Raw genomic sequence first — 17,184 nt, 5'->3', positions numbered from 1 at the left:
ATGATTCTGAAAAATAGGGAAAAGAACCATGAAGAAAATGGCATACCCATTACCTTACTGTGTATGTAGTGTTCATAAGCTGAAACAATTATTATAGTTATAAAATCAGGACAATTTAGTCTGACAAAATAAAGACAAATACGACTGAAAGCAAAGTATTATTGACAAAAATATGATAATTTGTTAATCTGGTAGTCTTAGAAACTTTATAATAAATTACCACAAAAAATGAATAAACATTTTTTTGCACTTACAATTCAACTTTACAAGATATATGGCTGCAAATATACTGATTATGTCGAATGAAATTTGAACTCTGTTTGATGTATCTCTGTCTGTGTATTTTACATTGTCGTAAGTGTAAGAAAGGGCCATGCGGCCCTAACTTTGCCTGTATAAATAACAAATTTTCATTTCATTTAATTTCATGTACAATTGATATGGTACTAACATTTGTTGACTTTTCTAGATTTCTGGCCGGAAATATATTGATACTTAGTTACCGATAGTTAATGACGCAGCGAGTCTCCACAAATGCTGATGTTCAAAAACACTGATCAATTCTTGAATCTCAATCTTTGCTGAAAATTCAGTTCATTCAAAATTTGGCTTTAACACATCACTAGTTATCACCACTATGCCATAAAAAATTATATTTCATACAAAAAATGTCTGTGTCTTAAAATAATAATCAGAAAATTCCGTAACTCCTCATTAAAATCCATAACTTTTTCAGGACTTCCGTGACCGGTAGGACACCCTGAAACCGTCACATCCATTATTAGTTTATTTTTAATTACTTCTGTTTAGATACATTTTTATGTATAAAGTCTTTAAAATGTTCGACAATCAGGTAATGGTGTTCATAGGCAATGAAATCAATTTCTATTTTGTTCCAATATCTGCCACTTGCAGTTCTTCCCCACCATATTCGATATGAACATATTTGTTATTCTTCAAAAATATGTTAACGATATAGAATCAACCTACTTTTACTTCTATCCGGATATATCAATATCAATGAGAAATCGTTTCATGACGATTCTATTACTAAATACTGACTGTTCCCTGAGTGCTCCATGACTGTTGGCCATTGAGATATGCTGAACCGACAGTGTGTTATACATCAAGTAACAGGTTACTCATAACACACCAAAATAATAAATTCACGAAATTCCAGTAATTCAGTAAGTATTACAAAAGATCTATATTATTTATGACTTATTATTGATGACATTATGTATGGCAAATAAAAAAATCTGACCAAATACCATAACATATTATTTATTTTGTTACATATTATTCTAAAGGAGGTTATTTATGACCTTATTAATGGAGGAAGAGATATCACCACACAATTAACTGTATTTGTACACTGGATGAAACATCTCCATATCACTTACGCTCCTTGAAGCCAATGGTGGGCACACGGTTGATGGGTGTCTGCCTGGCCTTCATGAATGCATGGAGTCGGCTGAGAAAGTCCCTCTCCTCAGTGTTTCCGGCCGGACGGCGTGTACTGGACAATGACGTGATGGAGGGTACTACATTACTCTTCCCCAATACCACAGGCCTCTGTGGAGATGAATACTTAACCTGGAACACCAAAGTATTAATCTGGATTTGATTGCTGCCTTGAAATTAGTTGGATTTTTGCACCAAACATCTTTTCAAGTGTGTTAATGTAACTGCCCAAATCCAAAACTGTAAAGAATTTCTAAGAAAAGGAGTTTGCCACATCATCTGTTTGGTTCAAGGACCACTTACAGGCCTGGGAGATTAGTTATCGTAATCTATAGTCAATAAATATATTTACAGTAAAAACTGTCACATCATGCAATTTCTGGCACCCCTGATATCCTGTTTTCTCAAAAGACAAACTCACACTATTTTTGAAAACATTAAACTTGACGAAACTGATATCAGCTCCTGCCAGCTTTATGATATGTATTGGTATGTGTTGTAATGGTGGGATAGTGTTACTTTTACCTTTTCAGTAAATTAAGAACTGAAGTTTAAATAGTGTATATTACTGATTGTTTGAAATTTTCTAAAATAAATTTGTATTTACAGTATACTCTTTGGAATTATATTTTTTCCAATGTAACCACAAAAATGTAAAATATCTGATGCATTATTTTAATTTTAACCCTCTTGGGTTGGCCAGCATCTGTCTCACTAGTAATGAGTACCTAAGTCACACATAGGACTCCTGTTGTTCAACTGCTGTACTGTTCTCTCTTTTTTATCTTAACTTGCCATTATGCATCCTTTGGCCAATCAACCATTATGCATCAAATTTTCATCATTAGCTTGATAAAAAGTTACAAGGGCTATCCAGAAAGTAGATTAACATTTCACTCTGTAGCCACTAGGACTATCGCGGCTATTTTGATGTCAGGGTGTTTCACCGTTCACAGGCTATCCAGTCGTGCTAGTGAGATATTACTGTCGCTCCTTTTTGTTTTACAATAGCAGTTTAAAATGTTTAACACAATCAAAAATCCCGCAGGTTGTGAAGTGCGGTTGGTAATATTGTTTTTGTTGCCTAAGCACAATAAACCAATTGAGATTTATCGCCAACTCTGAAGTTTATGGGAGCGATGTGATTACTGAAGGTGGAGTGTGTCAGTGGTGCATTTGGTTTAAAAATCGCCAAACTAATGTGCATGATGACGAACAAAGTGGACAGCCAAGCTGTGACTGATGAAATTTCCAGTTTAACAGTTTCTTAATCTCAGACGTGAAATTGAAAGAGTTAAGGCTATAAAGGTAATTGGGAATTATTATACACTTATAATAATCTCAATGGAAACAATACGTGCTGTCTAGTAGAGGAGAGTATAGGTGTTAAATACTCAAAACTTTATAACTATTCCAGTGGAAATAATGATGTCACCAAGTAGAGAAGGTTTTAAATACTCATCTTTAATCAGTTTAACAACATTTATTTTATATACGAGGTGTGTTCAAAAAGTATCGCGAATTTTGAATTTTCATGAGTTACGTATATTCGAATTTTGATTTTTTTGTGGCGTTATGTTGGTACATATGTCTCCTACTTATGTTGACAATTTCGGCCATTTTGAATGTTCAGTTAATTGTTGACAGCTGCTTTGCTTGCATGTGTTTTGGTTCGTCTTCAATGTTTACCTACTCAAAAAAATGGAACAAAGAACCTGTATCAAATTTTGTGTGAAAAACTAAATTAAGTGCGCGGATGCATTCCGAATGTTGACTGTGGCATACAGAGAAGCTACTTTGGACAAAAGCAACGTTTATCGGTGGTACAAAATGTTTTCAGAAGGCCGAGAAGATGTGAACGACAAAGAGCGTGCCGGACGCCCGAGCACTTCAACAACAGACGAAAAAATTGATGAAGTGAAGAAAATGGTATTGGCCAATCGTCGAATCACCGTTAGAGAAATTGCCGAGGACCTAGGCATATCGATTGGCTCGTGCCATTCGATTTTAATCGATAATTTGGGCATGAGACGGGTCGCCGCAAAATTCGTACCAAAATTACTCAATTCGATCAAAAACAGCGTCGCATGAACATTGCTAATGAGATGTTGGAATCTGTCTGCGACAACCCGAATTTGCTCCAGAGGGTGATAACTGGTGACGAATCTTGGGTTTATGGTTATGACGTGGAAACCAAAGCTCAATCATCTCAATGTAAGCTGCCGCATGAACCAAGACCAAAAAAAGCATGCCAAGTTCGGTCGAGTTTTCTTCGATTGCAGGGGCATGGTGCATCATGAGTTCTTGCTACAAGGTAGAACGGTGAATAAGGAATATTACCTGCAAGTTATACGCAATTTTCGCGAAGCAATCTGCTAGAAACGCCCGAATTTGTGGAAAAACAAAAATTGGCTTTTGCACCATGATAACACCCCTGCTCACACATTGCTGCTTGTACACGACTTCTTGGCCAAAAACAACACACTAATGATACCGCAGCCACTGTATTCCCCAGATCTGGCCCCCTGTGACTTTTTCTTGTTCCCGAAACTGAAGAGGCCCATGAAAGGACGACGCTACGCCACGATTGACGAGATAGAGACGGTATCGATGGAGGAGCTGAACAAGATACAAAAAATGATTTTTGAAGTGCTTCGAAGATTGGAAAAAACGTTGGCACAAGTGTATAATATCCCAGGGGGATTACTTTGAAGGGGACAAAATAGATATTCACAAATAAATAAATAATTTTTGAAAATACACAAAATTCACGATATTCCTTCAACACACCTCGTATATTGCTTACACAGAATTTGCACATGAAAATCATGTCTAAGAATTAATCTAATGTACAAAACCTTATCATACTGAATATTTTTACAATTTTTTTACCCAATGCATAGCAAACTTATCAAAAATACTGAATTCAGGTTCTACTAGCTCAATTTACCACAGTCTAATTGAAACAAAATCATATTTACTTCACTTTGTGGATATAAATGTTCAATATTAGAGATAATAACAGAGAGTTTTACATTGTAAATTTTTATTTAATATTTAGATTTCTTAAACATAACATATCCTTTAAATATGTTCTGTTAAATAATGCTATGCCTGTTGTCAAATAAATCAAATAGAAACTTATTTTGTATTTAATAATTTCATTAATGAATGTAACAGTCAAAACACAAACAAATCAAATGGAATCGGGCATAAAAACAAATACGTACCTTGGTAGACGAAGACGAAGTGGAATTGGAAGACGATTCAGACTCAGAGTCTGAAGAGTCCGGTGATTGATCCAGCTGTTTCCGTTTTTTCCGAGGACGCCCTTTTAATTTTGGTGCTAAAAAACACGATTATTAATAACAGCTCCAACATTGAAATTAAATATCATGATTATATATTAATCAAAAAGAGTATTTTCATTGCTGATTGTTGCAACATCATAACATAAATCCACATGAAATACAACAGTTACAGGTTAGATTAAAATTACAGTTTTTATGGACATTCTGAAAATCACAAAGAATGATTGAAGTTTGTCTATAAAATGGTTATTGTGACCACATTAAATTTGTCCTGTTGGAGTACTAATACAGCAGATATAAGGACATCGGTTATATTCTCGATTTCAATAGGAAAACTACAAAAAGATAAAGCACACTTTTTTTAGTTACCCATGTGTAACATAAAGTTCTTTTTATTATGTAGCTTTTCTTTTAAAACTTTCTTGTTAAATAATGTTATCAAAAAGGAAAATTATTTTTGATTTTAAATAGACAAGTTATTTCACATCAAATTATGTTATCAAAAACAAAACTTATTTTGTATTTATTTTATTTTTAATTAACAAGCCATTTCATGTCAAAAGATGTTATCACATAGGGAACTTATTTTTATTTATTATATTTTCTATGGACAAGTCATTTCATCAATCAATAAACTGGCCATATCGAGTGACAACGTATATAACAATACTATAATGCTACAAACCAAAGTAGTCAAGTCAAAATATTAAGATTTTCAAGGCAAGATATTTCTTGAAAGTGAAGAAAACAATGCTGCTATGTGTCACAGCCTCTCCCGTCGGCAGATTAGGTATTGTAGTTTAGTTTTTATAATTTATGATAGATATCTAACTTAGAGACAGATTAAGGAAATATGTAACTCATTAGAGAAAAGTTGATTGGTGGACAAATTTGGCCTATAAGACAATATAATTAAATACTGCCATATATAAAATAAGTTTAAGTTCTTTAAACTTCATCTGTTTAGTTTCACTGAGTTTACATATCCCTTCCACACCTCCTTTCTGTTAGTGCTTGTCCCTCTATACATTTTCTGGTGGTCCCCATGATTCTTCAAATTATATTTGAAAGCTATTACCCATTTCATCAGATAAATGTTTTGTTCATACACTTTGCAATTCTGACAGTGAAATTCAACTTCTTCCATATCTTCAGCATTAATAAAACAAATAACAGTGTGTGTTTCACATTCCAAAGGATTCTCAATTGATGTAAGATATTTAAAATGCATTAAAAAAGTAAACATTAAACAAGATTAATTTCTTCTGTAATGGCATCTGTAGCAGAATTTATAAATAGTACTTACTTAAAAATAACACACCTTTGATTTAAACCGTTTTTGATCAGAGATTTTACCAAGGTTTTTTTATAGTATAATATGTTGCACATAGCATATCAACTTAAGTTTAATATTACTTGTTTATAAAACTTTGTATGATTGATGACTGTTTGTTATAAATATGTTAGGCTTGATGGCAGAACTGCTGATTTATGACTAATTCACATTATTTTGAAACTATTGTGAACCAATTTCTTACAGCTAGTAGAGATGCAACAAATGTCATATGATCAAATAATAAACAAATATGAAATTAGTAAAATATTTATGATATTCATTCTAATGTATTATTTTAAAGAAGTATTAACTTAATTCTGAGAGTATTATTACTATAACTGAAAATTTTAAGAACGAATAGACTGTGCAGTATTGTACAAATTGAGAGTAAGTACAAAAATATCTAAGATATATAAAAAAATGTAACAGCACATACTGTATTGGTTGCAGTATTATCTGTGTTATTAACCTAGTCTAAATATAACCATGTTTAAATTGTATCTGAATTAACACTGACCTCACAACCTATATCTTATGACATGTTCATAGACCACAAGATTATACTTTTATTTATTTTCTTCTAATTCCCTTAATTATTCACCAACCGCTAATAAAAACTATCTGTTATAGCCAAAACTTGTAATTTGTCATTCTAAAATATTTGGGAAACCCAGGCCTCAAAATATTTTTTCCATAAAACAAAATTTCAAATTAATTAGTTTGAATTTGTGATATCTTATAAGTTAAATGAAGTTACAGCCTGAACTGTGCAATGAGGTAGATAATACATACAAATGATTAATAATTTCGTGTTGTTGAAATAAATTGAATTATTTAACCCTTTATAGCCGATTTATTACAATTATTAATGTTTATTAAATTATTATGTCATGTCATAAGTCCATTGTAAATATTTGCTTGGTTGATTGTAGATATTAATTTTAAATCATGTCCTGATAACAATAAATTTTGCTCATATTTTAAAGTTTTTAGATGAGAACTTTTGAGACAGATTAAGAGAAGGTTCTTAAATTAAATGTTACTTTGTTGTGTTACTTTACATTCAACACATATATACCCTTGTAAGTATATACTACCCACTATTTTTTGACTAAGACTTTTTAATATCAGCTTTATGTTTGCACTAGAAAATGAAGTTAAATGTTTTTTAGAAATGGTAACGTAAAGGCCCTGTGATCAGGGCAATCGTGTCTTGTTTCAAAATATTTATCTAGTTGTTCCCATTTTAAGATAAAACAATAAAAAAGCACTAAACTGAAGCAAAAACATATATTAAAATGTAGTACTTATCAAAATAAACCTTAAAATGATTATAAAAAGCTTCACTACAAATTTAGTTAAGAAAACTATGATTTTTAAAATTTAATATTATGTAACAATATGACACAGTAAAGCAGCAAAAAAAGAAAGTTTTTCCAACCTGATATTTGATGCTAATAAAGAGTAATTTTTCTAACAAACATAGTGTGTTTGCTCTGATATGACTCAACAATGTAAAAATTAGATCCTGATACATACATAACATATTAATTTGATTTATTTAACAGATGTCAGTAAACAGAGAATCAATATATGAGAGAACAAGCCAGCTGCCCGCAGACTACTATGGAGGGTTGAGAGAGGAACTGGGTGCTCTACCAAACAACATCACAATAAAATTGTTCCATGCCAGTCAGCAGTACAGGGAGGCCCAGAGAGAATTCATTGTAAAGAATATTGATGAGCAGAGAGCAGCCATTTACAAATTCATGGATTGGGAAGAGTTACATGCCCGCAAACGTGTCCTGCGTCAACTCTTCATCAAGTCCCATAAGGGCATAAAGGAAGCTAAAGGGGCACTATACAGATTCCATGAGAAAATAAAAGAGAATAACTCTCATCAACACGCACTGCTTTACGCAATAGAAGATGTCAGAAGAGACGCCTTTCTCAGCAATAAGACGAGAATCAAAATGGCATCGTTTGTCAATCAGTATTCTGAAAAGTTTACATATTTCTTGGAGAAAGTAGCCCAACTGGACCCAGAATTTAACAGTGACCAAGACATCTTGAACCGTTACGAGGCTCTGGAGAATTGTCGGGCAGAATGCAGTGAACTGTTGAGAAAAGAACTAGATGAGGCTACAGAGCTGAAAAGGGAGTTGCAGAGGATAGTCGAGGAAAAATCTACCATTATGAAGAAACTGGATAACTCACTAGTGATGTTACAAGTCCGTCGGAAACAAGCCAAGGAACATCTGATGCACTGGGAACACACTTTAGAGCGGATCAAGGGTAAGATGGCTGCTGCGATGGTGGAGTCTCAGACACTACAAGACGGATGCTATGATCTGTATTTGGACATGTGTTGCCGAAAGAAAGTGACACCCACTATCAAGAAATACGATATTGAGAATCAACTCAAATTTATTCAGAAAACTATTCTGTTCTACAAGGATGTAATTCGTATTGCAACATCGGTAAAACAAGACCAGTTACTTATTTTGAAATCCAAGCAGCATAAGAAAAAAATTAATATGATTAAAAGTCTCTTGGACACAAATCCTGAAGATAAAATGTAGTACTCGGATCCCACAGCAATGAGAATATTGTAAGAAATGTTTTCTGGTCTAAGAATGATTCGAAATTGGATATTATATCGTTGTGGACGAGAGTACAAGTATTCTGGTAGACATACTTTCCTCAAACAACCTATGAATACCTGGTTGGAGAAGTGCTTTATTATTAAAGATTGTGGTAAAGTCATATCATCTGTACATCTTCACAGTCTCATATGGTGAAACTGATGTTTTGTAAACAATAAAATCAAAGAGTGTCATGTATAATAAACAACTTAAAAAATGAATTAACAAAACATTATGTCTTTCCTTGGTAACTATTAATAAATTCCAGTACACATCCCAACCTGATCATTCAATCCAATTATATTGAATAAATAAAATACAAAAATAATAAATGCTTTACTGGCATAGTTAAATTCTCATATTTTCCCTCTGCCAGTTCCCACTATATCAACTCACCCAAATGGTTGCAGAGTAGCTCATGGCCCTCAATGTCTGGATAGTCAAAGGTCTCCTTGCAATAGAGCACCCTGGTGTTGCGACAAGGAACCGTGAAGCCCCCAAGGGCTGTAACAAGTGCTGTCCTCAGCCATTTGTTGTGGACACCCTCCAACCGCTTGAGTATACCCCGGTAGCGGCAGTATCGTGGAAAACTCAACACCACTACTCCGCTCTTTGTATCCCAGTGTGACTCTCCTGCAACATAATTTAGACTGAAAGGTACCATTATGTCTCTTTCTCATATAAGAATTTTATATTTAAAGGGGGATCCTGCATTCTGTTTTCCACTACTTTACTTAAACGAGATCCGCGACTACAAGTCTAAATCTAAATGCATTCAGTTGGTCTTGTAGTTTACTTCTAGTCTTCTGAGCGGTTCTGCTAATATCATTGACCTAAGATGATTACTTATGTATACATGAAAGGAAGGTGAATTTATCTTCTTATTGTAAATATTGATTATAATTATTAAGTTTTACTTTTGTGTAGGTAATACACTTTAAGGTATGAACTCGTATTCAAATAGTGTGCCCATTAAGAAGAATAATTTCAGTAGTGTGTCTGTTAAGAAGATTCCTTTCAGAACAATATAGATTCTTTTCAGTACTGTCTTAATAATTTCATAACTTCAATAAATTTGAAAGCATTAATTGCATGACTCGTATTACATAAAATTGATGTTGAAATTTATAAAAACTGGATGAAAAATTCCTGGTAACATTCAAATCTACTTAAATCAAATACGTTATGATTAACCAACACAAAAAAGACAATTGAGATCATAATGGGATCATTGGGAAAAGTAATGGGATCATAACTATCCAAATTGTAATAATAATTGAAAAATGTATTTAATTATAATATTTGGTAGTCAGTTAGTTGGTTGGCTGCCACCCAAATGCCAATTCTAGATAGCCAGTGAATTTATAACATAATGAAGTAGTAATTGCATTTATATTTTACAAATAAAGATTTAGCAAATGTTAGTTCCGAGAAAAAGTTAATCAAACATGTTTGATAACATTAAATTTATGACAAATGAAGTCACAAATAAAATATGTATTTATTAATGACAAATCTTTACAAATTGGGTTTTTATGATAACATTGGAATTGAAAAATGAATATATTCTTTACACAATGTTCATTTGTCCCACTACTGCACAAGAAGTACTTTAAATTATTTCATACTTTTAAAACAAATCTAGTGGGTAGACTTTAACAGGTGTACTTTAAGGCATCATTACACTTATTAACTTAACATTTTTGCTAATTTGGTAGGTCTTTTGAAGTAGGAAATTAAATCTATTAAAAAAACTTTTAAAGTTGTCATTTTATACAGTAATACCATCTAGATCTACTGCTTTTTGAAAGGTATATTTGAAAAGTTGTTTGAGTAGTGACATTTTGTAAGTAAACAACATCTTATCAGAAACATAATATGGTTTCCACACAAGTTGAGTAGCATCACTTCCATGTTACCTCAGCAAAGCTTGTGATTGTGTTGGTCATGGCCTGCTGCCTGATAAGCTGGACCGAGAGACCTTGAATGGTTCTTACCTTGACCCTCTGGTCCACAGCCCTCAAATGATGGTTTTTGCAGCAGTTCCAATCTCTAGTGAAGCTTTCATCCTAATAATATTATACATGTTTAAGTGCCTTTGTTTGTTTGCTTCCACTCATAGTGAAGCTTTCATCCTAATAATATTATAAATGTGTAAGTGCCTTTGTTTGTTTGCTTCCACTCATAGTGAATCTTTCATCCTAATAATATTATACATGTTTAAGTGCATTTTTTTGTTTGCTTCCACTCATAGTGAAGCTTTCATCCTAATAATATTATAAATGTGTAAGTGCCCTTGTTTGTTTGTTTTGTTTTCACATATAAACTATTTAACCGATTGTACTATAATTTTACAAGGACATTCATAGGCTTCATGGGATGAATAGGTCTATTCTTATTAAGAAAATCTCTGGGGTATGCCACACTGGTATCTAAACCAGTTAAAAATGCCATTAAGTTAATGTAATTGACTGTACAGTGCAAACATTGTTTTATGACAGCACGACTAAAGGTTTAATTAATTTAAACACTAGTTTCAATTTGTTTATATTTACAGAGAGAAAGTAATAACAACAATTCTTATTTCAATACCGTGGCAACAAGGGAAACATATTAATTTATTCTGGATTTTACTTAATGAACAAAATTGTGAATGTGTACATGTAAGGTATTGAATTTGGTTTCCTTAGACATTGTGGGACAGCATATATACATACAGTAGCTGAAGGAATAAAACAAGAGAGACTGGGCATTAGCATGACAACAAACTATTCGCTCTGTAGACTACAATTTGAGGAAACAAGTAAGCACAGTGAGTCCGTGATTATAGCAAGTGGAATCACAAAGCAATACACAAGACACTCAATACTATTTTTATGACAAAATCCTTAAGGAGAATCACATTCATTTCTCACTGATGAGGTACCACATACTGTTTAGGTATATAAATACTGACAATTCCTAGACCAGATCAAGGAAATAGTAAGATATAGCAAACATGGATTGGGAGCAGGAACATGTACTTTAATGTGCCATGTATCATCTTTACATATGGATGACCACTGTCATAATGTAAGTAATGAAATGTGTTAGTATTATTGATGCTGATTTTAGTCTTTAATTCTCTATAATAATATTTATATTCATACAATTTAAGAAATTCCACTGTTTTGAATACAACCTCATTACAAAATTTTATAAATGGGTCTATATATTGTTTCTCGGGTAAACAACTTCTCGGGTAAAATAGCAAATTCCAATAATTTTGCATTAGAAAAATCATTGATTTGAGCTAGAAATGCAAAACCTGAAATAAAAATTACTTGCAATTTTGCTTAACATTAGGTCATCTTAATCATGAACAGTAAAACAATGTAAATAACTCATGCATGGTATATGATTAATTCCATTTTTAAAATATCATAGGACCCTATTATATCATATCATAAATGCTTTAACTGAGATAGCTATTGAACTTCAACTTTGGAGTTCCTTTACATTGATCTAAAGTAGCTCCAAGTATAACTGAAATCGTGAGAGCTATTCAATCAAATTTACAGAATGTTACATAGAAATTAAAGGTGAAGCCACAGATATGTGCTAGTTCTTGTAGAAGTACAATTCTTGGTCTAAAGAAATATGTATGTATACAATCCTTGTGTACCTGAGGATCAACACAATTAGGCCTCATTGAAAGTAATCATTCTGAAGCAAATGTCAATCTCTTAAGGATTTAGAATTAAACCAAAATAAATCAGCAATAATGCTGTCTCAATATCCAAAGGTAATTTTGAAAAATTGTATGGAGGAGAAACATAATTGAAATTTGTACAAAAAAAAACCGTCTATAAATGCTCTATTGATAAATATAAAAATAGACAACTAAAGTTTTCTCATACAGGTAAACTCATGTTGGGAAGGTATACATTTAGTTGATTCCATATAATTTATTGTTGTAGAAATTATGGGTTGGTTTTGTCACTTTCACTACACAAATTTCACCAGAAACATTAAAAAAATGTTTTTATTACTCAAAAGATATGATATTTTGTGCAAATAATGAATTATTTGAATAAACATATGTTAAATCACAAGAAGGTTCTCTGAGGATATTTATAAATTAGGCTTAAATGAAAATTTTAAAGGAAACCAGGGTTCTGCATGGACTCTTATGGTTTAAGTTATATTTTGTTCAAAATTAAAATTCAGGTTGAACAGTTTAGCATTAAAACGTAGCTTTGTCATTCCTGTCAAATTAAAAGAACAGCATGACATCAAATAAGGTTACTTTGTAGACCTGCTAATCTTAATCAATTCTTAAGCTAGAAAGTTGTGTGGTCGTAGTTCTTCCTCTTGCTATTAATATTATACTCAAAGTATAGCAGTATATATATATATATATATATATATATATATATATATATATATATATATCAATATGTATTCTCTTCATGTAGAAATAAAAAACCAAATATTGGTAAACTCTGTTTATGAATTTTCGTATGTCAGCATACTTCTTCAGATAACAAATGTGTATAAATATTTACAAAATTAAATAATGAAACTAACTAAATACAAACAAGAAAATGAACTGAAATAGAATAATAAACAGGGGAAAAATACCTCACAGCTGATGTTTCATCACAAATACCAAAGAGTAAAAAATTTTTGAAATTAACGAATGTTCAAACCTAAAGGAAATTTTGACTTTAAAACAAGTTGATGAGCAGTTTCGCTCCTTCTCAAATTAAACCTATTTATATTTTCGTTGGCATTCAATGGAACATTGTTGATGCCTTTTAATTTGTAACAATTTTCAATTTTGTCCTGATTATGTTCTCTGGAATGTACAGCGAGGGGCTTGTCATCTCCATGAACAATACTGTAACGGTGACCTGTCATTCTTATACGAAGAGGGTTAGAGGTTTGGCCAATATATTGTTTATTACAAAAATTACAATTTAGCTGATATATTATATTACTTGAATTACAATCAATTGTTCCTTTAATTGGATACGTTTTATTCGTTATGTTACTACTAAAATTTTGACTAGAGGACATAATTTTGCACGTACCACAACGTGGTTTTTGACAGGGTTTACAACCGTTAAAAATTTTCTCTCGATTTTTGTGTTTAAGATTGGTTTGGACTAGCATATTTTTAAGATTTGGCGGTTTTCTAAAGATGACCTTTATATGTTTATAAACATATGATCGGAAGACCAAATACCTGTCAAAAGACTTTTATTTACATTACATTGTATAAATGGCAATAACCTTATTTAATTTCAATAAAGATTGCATTACAAAAAGTACTAGCATATGTTAGTTTGCTTATTTAAATGCATATGTGACAGATATGGCCAAATACAAAATAACTGAATCGGAAAAAGTAAGCGCTCTGTGGTGTAATGCTAGCACATTCACCCGGCAAGTGAGAGATCCGGGTTCGACTCCTGGCGGAGCAAGTACTTTTTGTGATTCAATGTTTATTGAAATTAAATAAGGCTATTGCCATTTATACAATTTAATGTATATATATATATATATATATATATATATATATGATGGAGTTAGCGATACTTGTAATATATCTTATAAAATAAACACTAATTTATTACTCACCCAATTGATCCTTCTCCTTGTCGACTTCGGCCAGGTCAATGACTGAATTGTCAGAGAGCAGGCTAGGTCTCGGCATCAGCTTGGCGGAACGGTCGTATACTGCAGACAGTCCCCACGACCAGTCCGCTGCTTCTGTGATCCATGTGAGCAGGTCTTCCACCCGCAGCACCACCTTCTCAGTAATGGCCAGAACTTCATGCTTAAACATAACATCGTATACATTGTCAGAGAGCAGGCTACGTCTCGGCATCAGCTTGGCGGAACGGTTTGTATACAGCAGACAGTCCTCACGATGATTACATCACATTTAAACAATCTTATTACTACATTCTTGAAGCTCTTTTCTTATTGGAAATTATATATTAATTTAAAACAAACTCCAATAATATAAGTTTTTATTTTTGTGAGGCCTTTTGTACTCAATGAGAACATCTTCGGACCCACATAACCCACATGAGTACGAAAGGCCTTAAAAAAATAAAAATATTATTGGAGAGTTTGTTTTAAATTAATAAATCTTATTACTGTTAATGTTATTTTATTTCAACTCTATATTCAATTGTGTTAACTTATGTTTTGTTTGTGGATGATTATACCCTTTATTCTGTTTACTTTTCTTGGTGGTTTGGTTTTCATTACAGACATCACAATTTGCACAACCATTACCTCTGATAGTTCGTTTCTTTTTCATTTGTTTCTATAACTTATGTTGTTCTTTATTTATTTTTAAGCTATATTTGCTGTATGAGTGACGTAATTGAAAATTTCATTGGTGAGAATTTTTTAGCAATAGAAAATTGAGCTGGTTCTCAATATATTGAGTGTGAGTTTTCTCATATGGGCAATTCAAGAGTTCTCAGCTCAAACTCTAGTTAATATATTATTCTATTTGATCAACATTTGTATCCGCTTAGCTCTAAAAAGCCGAGCCAATTCTTGAGTAATTAATAACAGAGAGAATTAATTGATTTGCGTTATTGAATTTTAGTTAAGTATTATCTGTCATCCTTTTTCGATTTAAGGACATAAGGAATTTCCCAATTTCAATTTATTACATAATTCTATTTTTTTGTAAACATACTTTTAACAATAACTGAGTCTATCAAATTCAGTTATAAAAATTAAATCTTATAAGATAATGATTTTTAAAAATAAATATTTTATTGGCAGATTATAAAGAAATATTAATTTGAACACTTATTTACATATTAGGCATACAAAATATTTTATCATAAATAATATCTGTGAAATTATATGCCTATTATATTTTTTTAACTATTTGTAACTTAAAATATCATGTGATGACACTTAAGAAAATATGATAAGGTTTTAAAAATTAATATTAACCACACAAAATAGTCTAGTTTAAAAACAGGCTTAACTGCTTGGTTATCACATTTAAAACAAGGATTGTTGATGATGACTCTTGGGAGAATCAATTTCCAGAGTATAAAAGGACACACCCTGTATTTAATAAGTTTGATAAAGGAATTTCTTTAGAAAAGGGTATGGTCAATAACGCTTGTTTGGGTGGGAGGGGAATAAGAATGGGGGCCGGAAAAAAGACATATTTAGCAAATTATACATTTTTCACAAATCATATTCTTTTATCCTGACACAATCAAAATCAATTGTTAGCTCAAGATAATCCTTTGCTGACGTTAATTCTAGTATGGTAACTATTACGGGGATACATCTAGCGGTTTAGTTTTAGGTGTGTCAAACTAAAAAATATGATTTGTAAATAAATTTTCCATTAGACACTTTTAACCCTTTCGCTACCCTCTCATACCAACTTTAAACAAAACCAGCGTGATGTACGATCGATTTCTTTTACGAGAAAACTTTTTCAATTTTACTAAAAATACTGGGTTGTGTGTATCAACAAATTATGTCACAACTCCTAGACTAGAAGAGTTTCTAATATAATCAAGTATTATAAATTAATTAAAATCGTTTATCACTTGCTGTACATATTAGAGAGGACGGAAGTCTAAAAATGCTTACTGCGGTTGACTGTTTTAACAAATAATAAATTATTGACTTATTTATATGTAGAGTAAAATACCAACGGTCGTCTCTACCGTTCAATTTCAATTACAGTAACGAGAATATCTATTGTTCAGTTTATGCGGGCGGTGTGGTGTCAGGGAATGGGGGGAGGGAGTTCAAGATTAATTAATCGTCTCTGACAGCTGCTATTCTAGCCGAAGAGAGGCTGGCGATAACTTTCGCATACAATGTATGTAACTAACACAAATTTCAACAAAAATAAAACCTGGGCAGATAAACTGACACGCCGCCGAGGTCAATTCTGTGGCGAAAAAGTAAATCAAATGTATTTAATGCAGTGCTATTAATTTAAGAGGGGGACGGGATTAGGCAAATAAAACTAAGCTGGAAAGTTGTAGTGCGCATGCTCTGTCAGGAGGCGGGGCCAACACAGCGGGTGCTAGCAGCATGTCGATATACTTTACCAAGTGTTCTCTATAATTACTGAACTACCTCTTATGTAACCTAACAATTCTCCTACATACATAAGTACAGAACACATTGTTTCCGACAAACCTCAATAAAAAATTAATCTTCTTATGTCATCTACAAGTAAACATCTGTAAGGAATTGTTATTTTTCTCATTATGTAATTAATTACGCTATATAATAATGTTACAAATCCTTTGCCAGCAAATTTAAATGTACAAGCACAAAGATAAAAACTTAACAACCTTCGTTTTTTTACAGAACTGTCAGATAACGAGCTGAACTTGACCCATGATGAACAAATGTCGTAACTCAGTGTTTC

At 32.2% G+C, this 17,184-nt stretch overlaps 2 protein-coding genes across 6 annotated transcripts in view; one reads left to right on the top strand and one right to left on the bottom strand.

Annotated features, from left to right (window-relative positions):
• LOC124374853 (AT-rich interactive domain-containing protein 5B-like) overlaps positions 1 to 17,184 on the bottom strand; it is an 81,257-nt gene that overhangs the window by 16,272 nt on the left and 47,801 nt on the right. For all 5 annotated transcript variants that reach the window (XM_046832995.1, XM_046833008.1, XM_046833001.1 and 2 more), the window contains exons 2-5: positions 14,382 to 14,580; positions 9,153 to 9,389; positions 4,695 to 4,810; positions 1,404 to 1,596 (exon numbers count right to left, since the gene is read on the bottom strand). In XM_046832995.1, the coding sequence (XP_046688951.1) occupies positions 1,404 to 1,596; positions 4,695 to 4,810; positions 9,153 to 9,389; positions 14,382 to 14,580 (745 nt within the window). The remainder of the gene's footprint in view (positions 1 to 1,403; positions 1,597 to 4,694; positions 4,811 to 9,152; positions 9,390 to 14,381; positions 14,581 to 17,184) is intronic.
• Positions 6,315 to 8,988, top strand: LOC124374881. The gene is made up of 2 exons (XM_046833028.1): positions 6,315 to 6,498; positions 7,680 to 8,988. Exon 2 carries the CDS (start codon positions 7,680 to 7,682, stop codon positions 8,691 to 8,693), a length of 1,014 nt encoding a protein of 337 aa, XP_046688984.1. The 5' UTR covers positions 6,315 to 6,498; the 3' UTR covers positions 8,694 to 8,988.

This window comes from Homalodisca vitripennis, chromosome 1 (assembly GCF_021130785.1).
Source record: "Homalodisca vitripennis isolate AUS2020 chromosome 1, UT_GWSS_2.1, whole genome shotgun sequence".
NCBI classification, from domain to species: Eukaryota; Metazoa; Arthropoda; class Insecta; order Hemiptera; family Cicadellidae; genus Homalodisca; species Homalodisca vitripennis.
The sequence above is the reverse complement of the archived record's forward strand: the minus strand, read 5'-3'. Positions and strand labels throughout refer to the sequence as shown.

Excerpts from the sequence above, each read along its gene's own strand:
- LOC124374881 (XM_046833028.1), top strand. The coding sequence starts at position 7,680 with ATGTCAGTAAACAGAGAATCAATATATGAGAGAACAAGCCAGCTGCCC.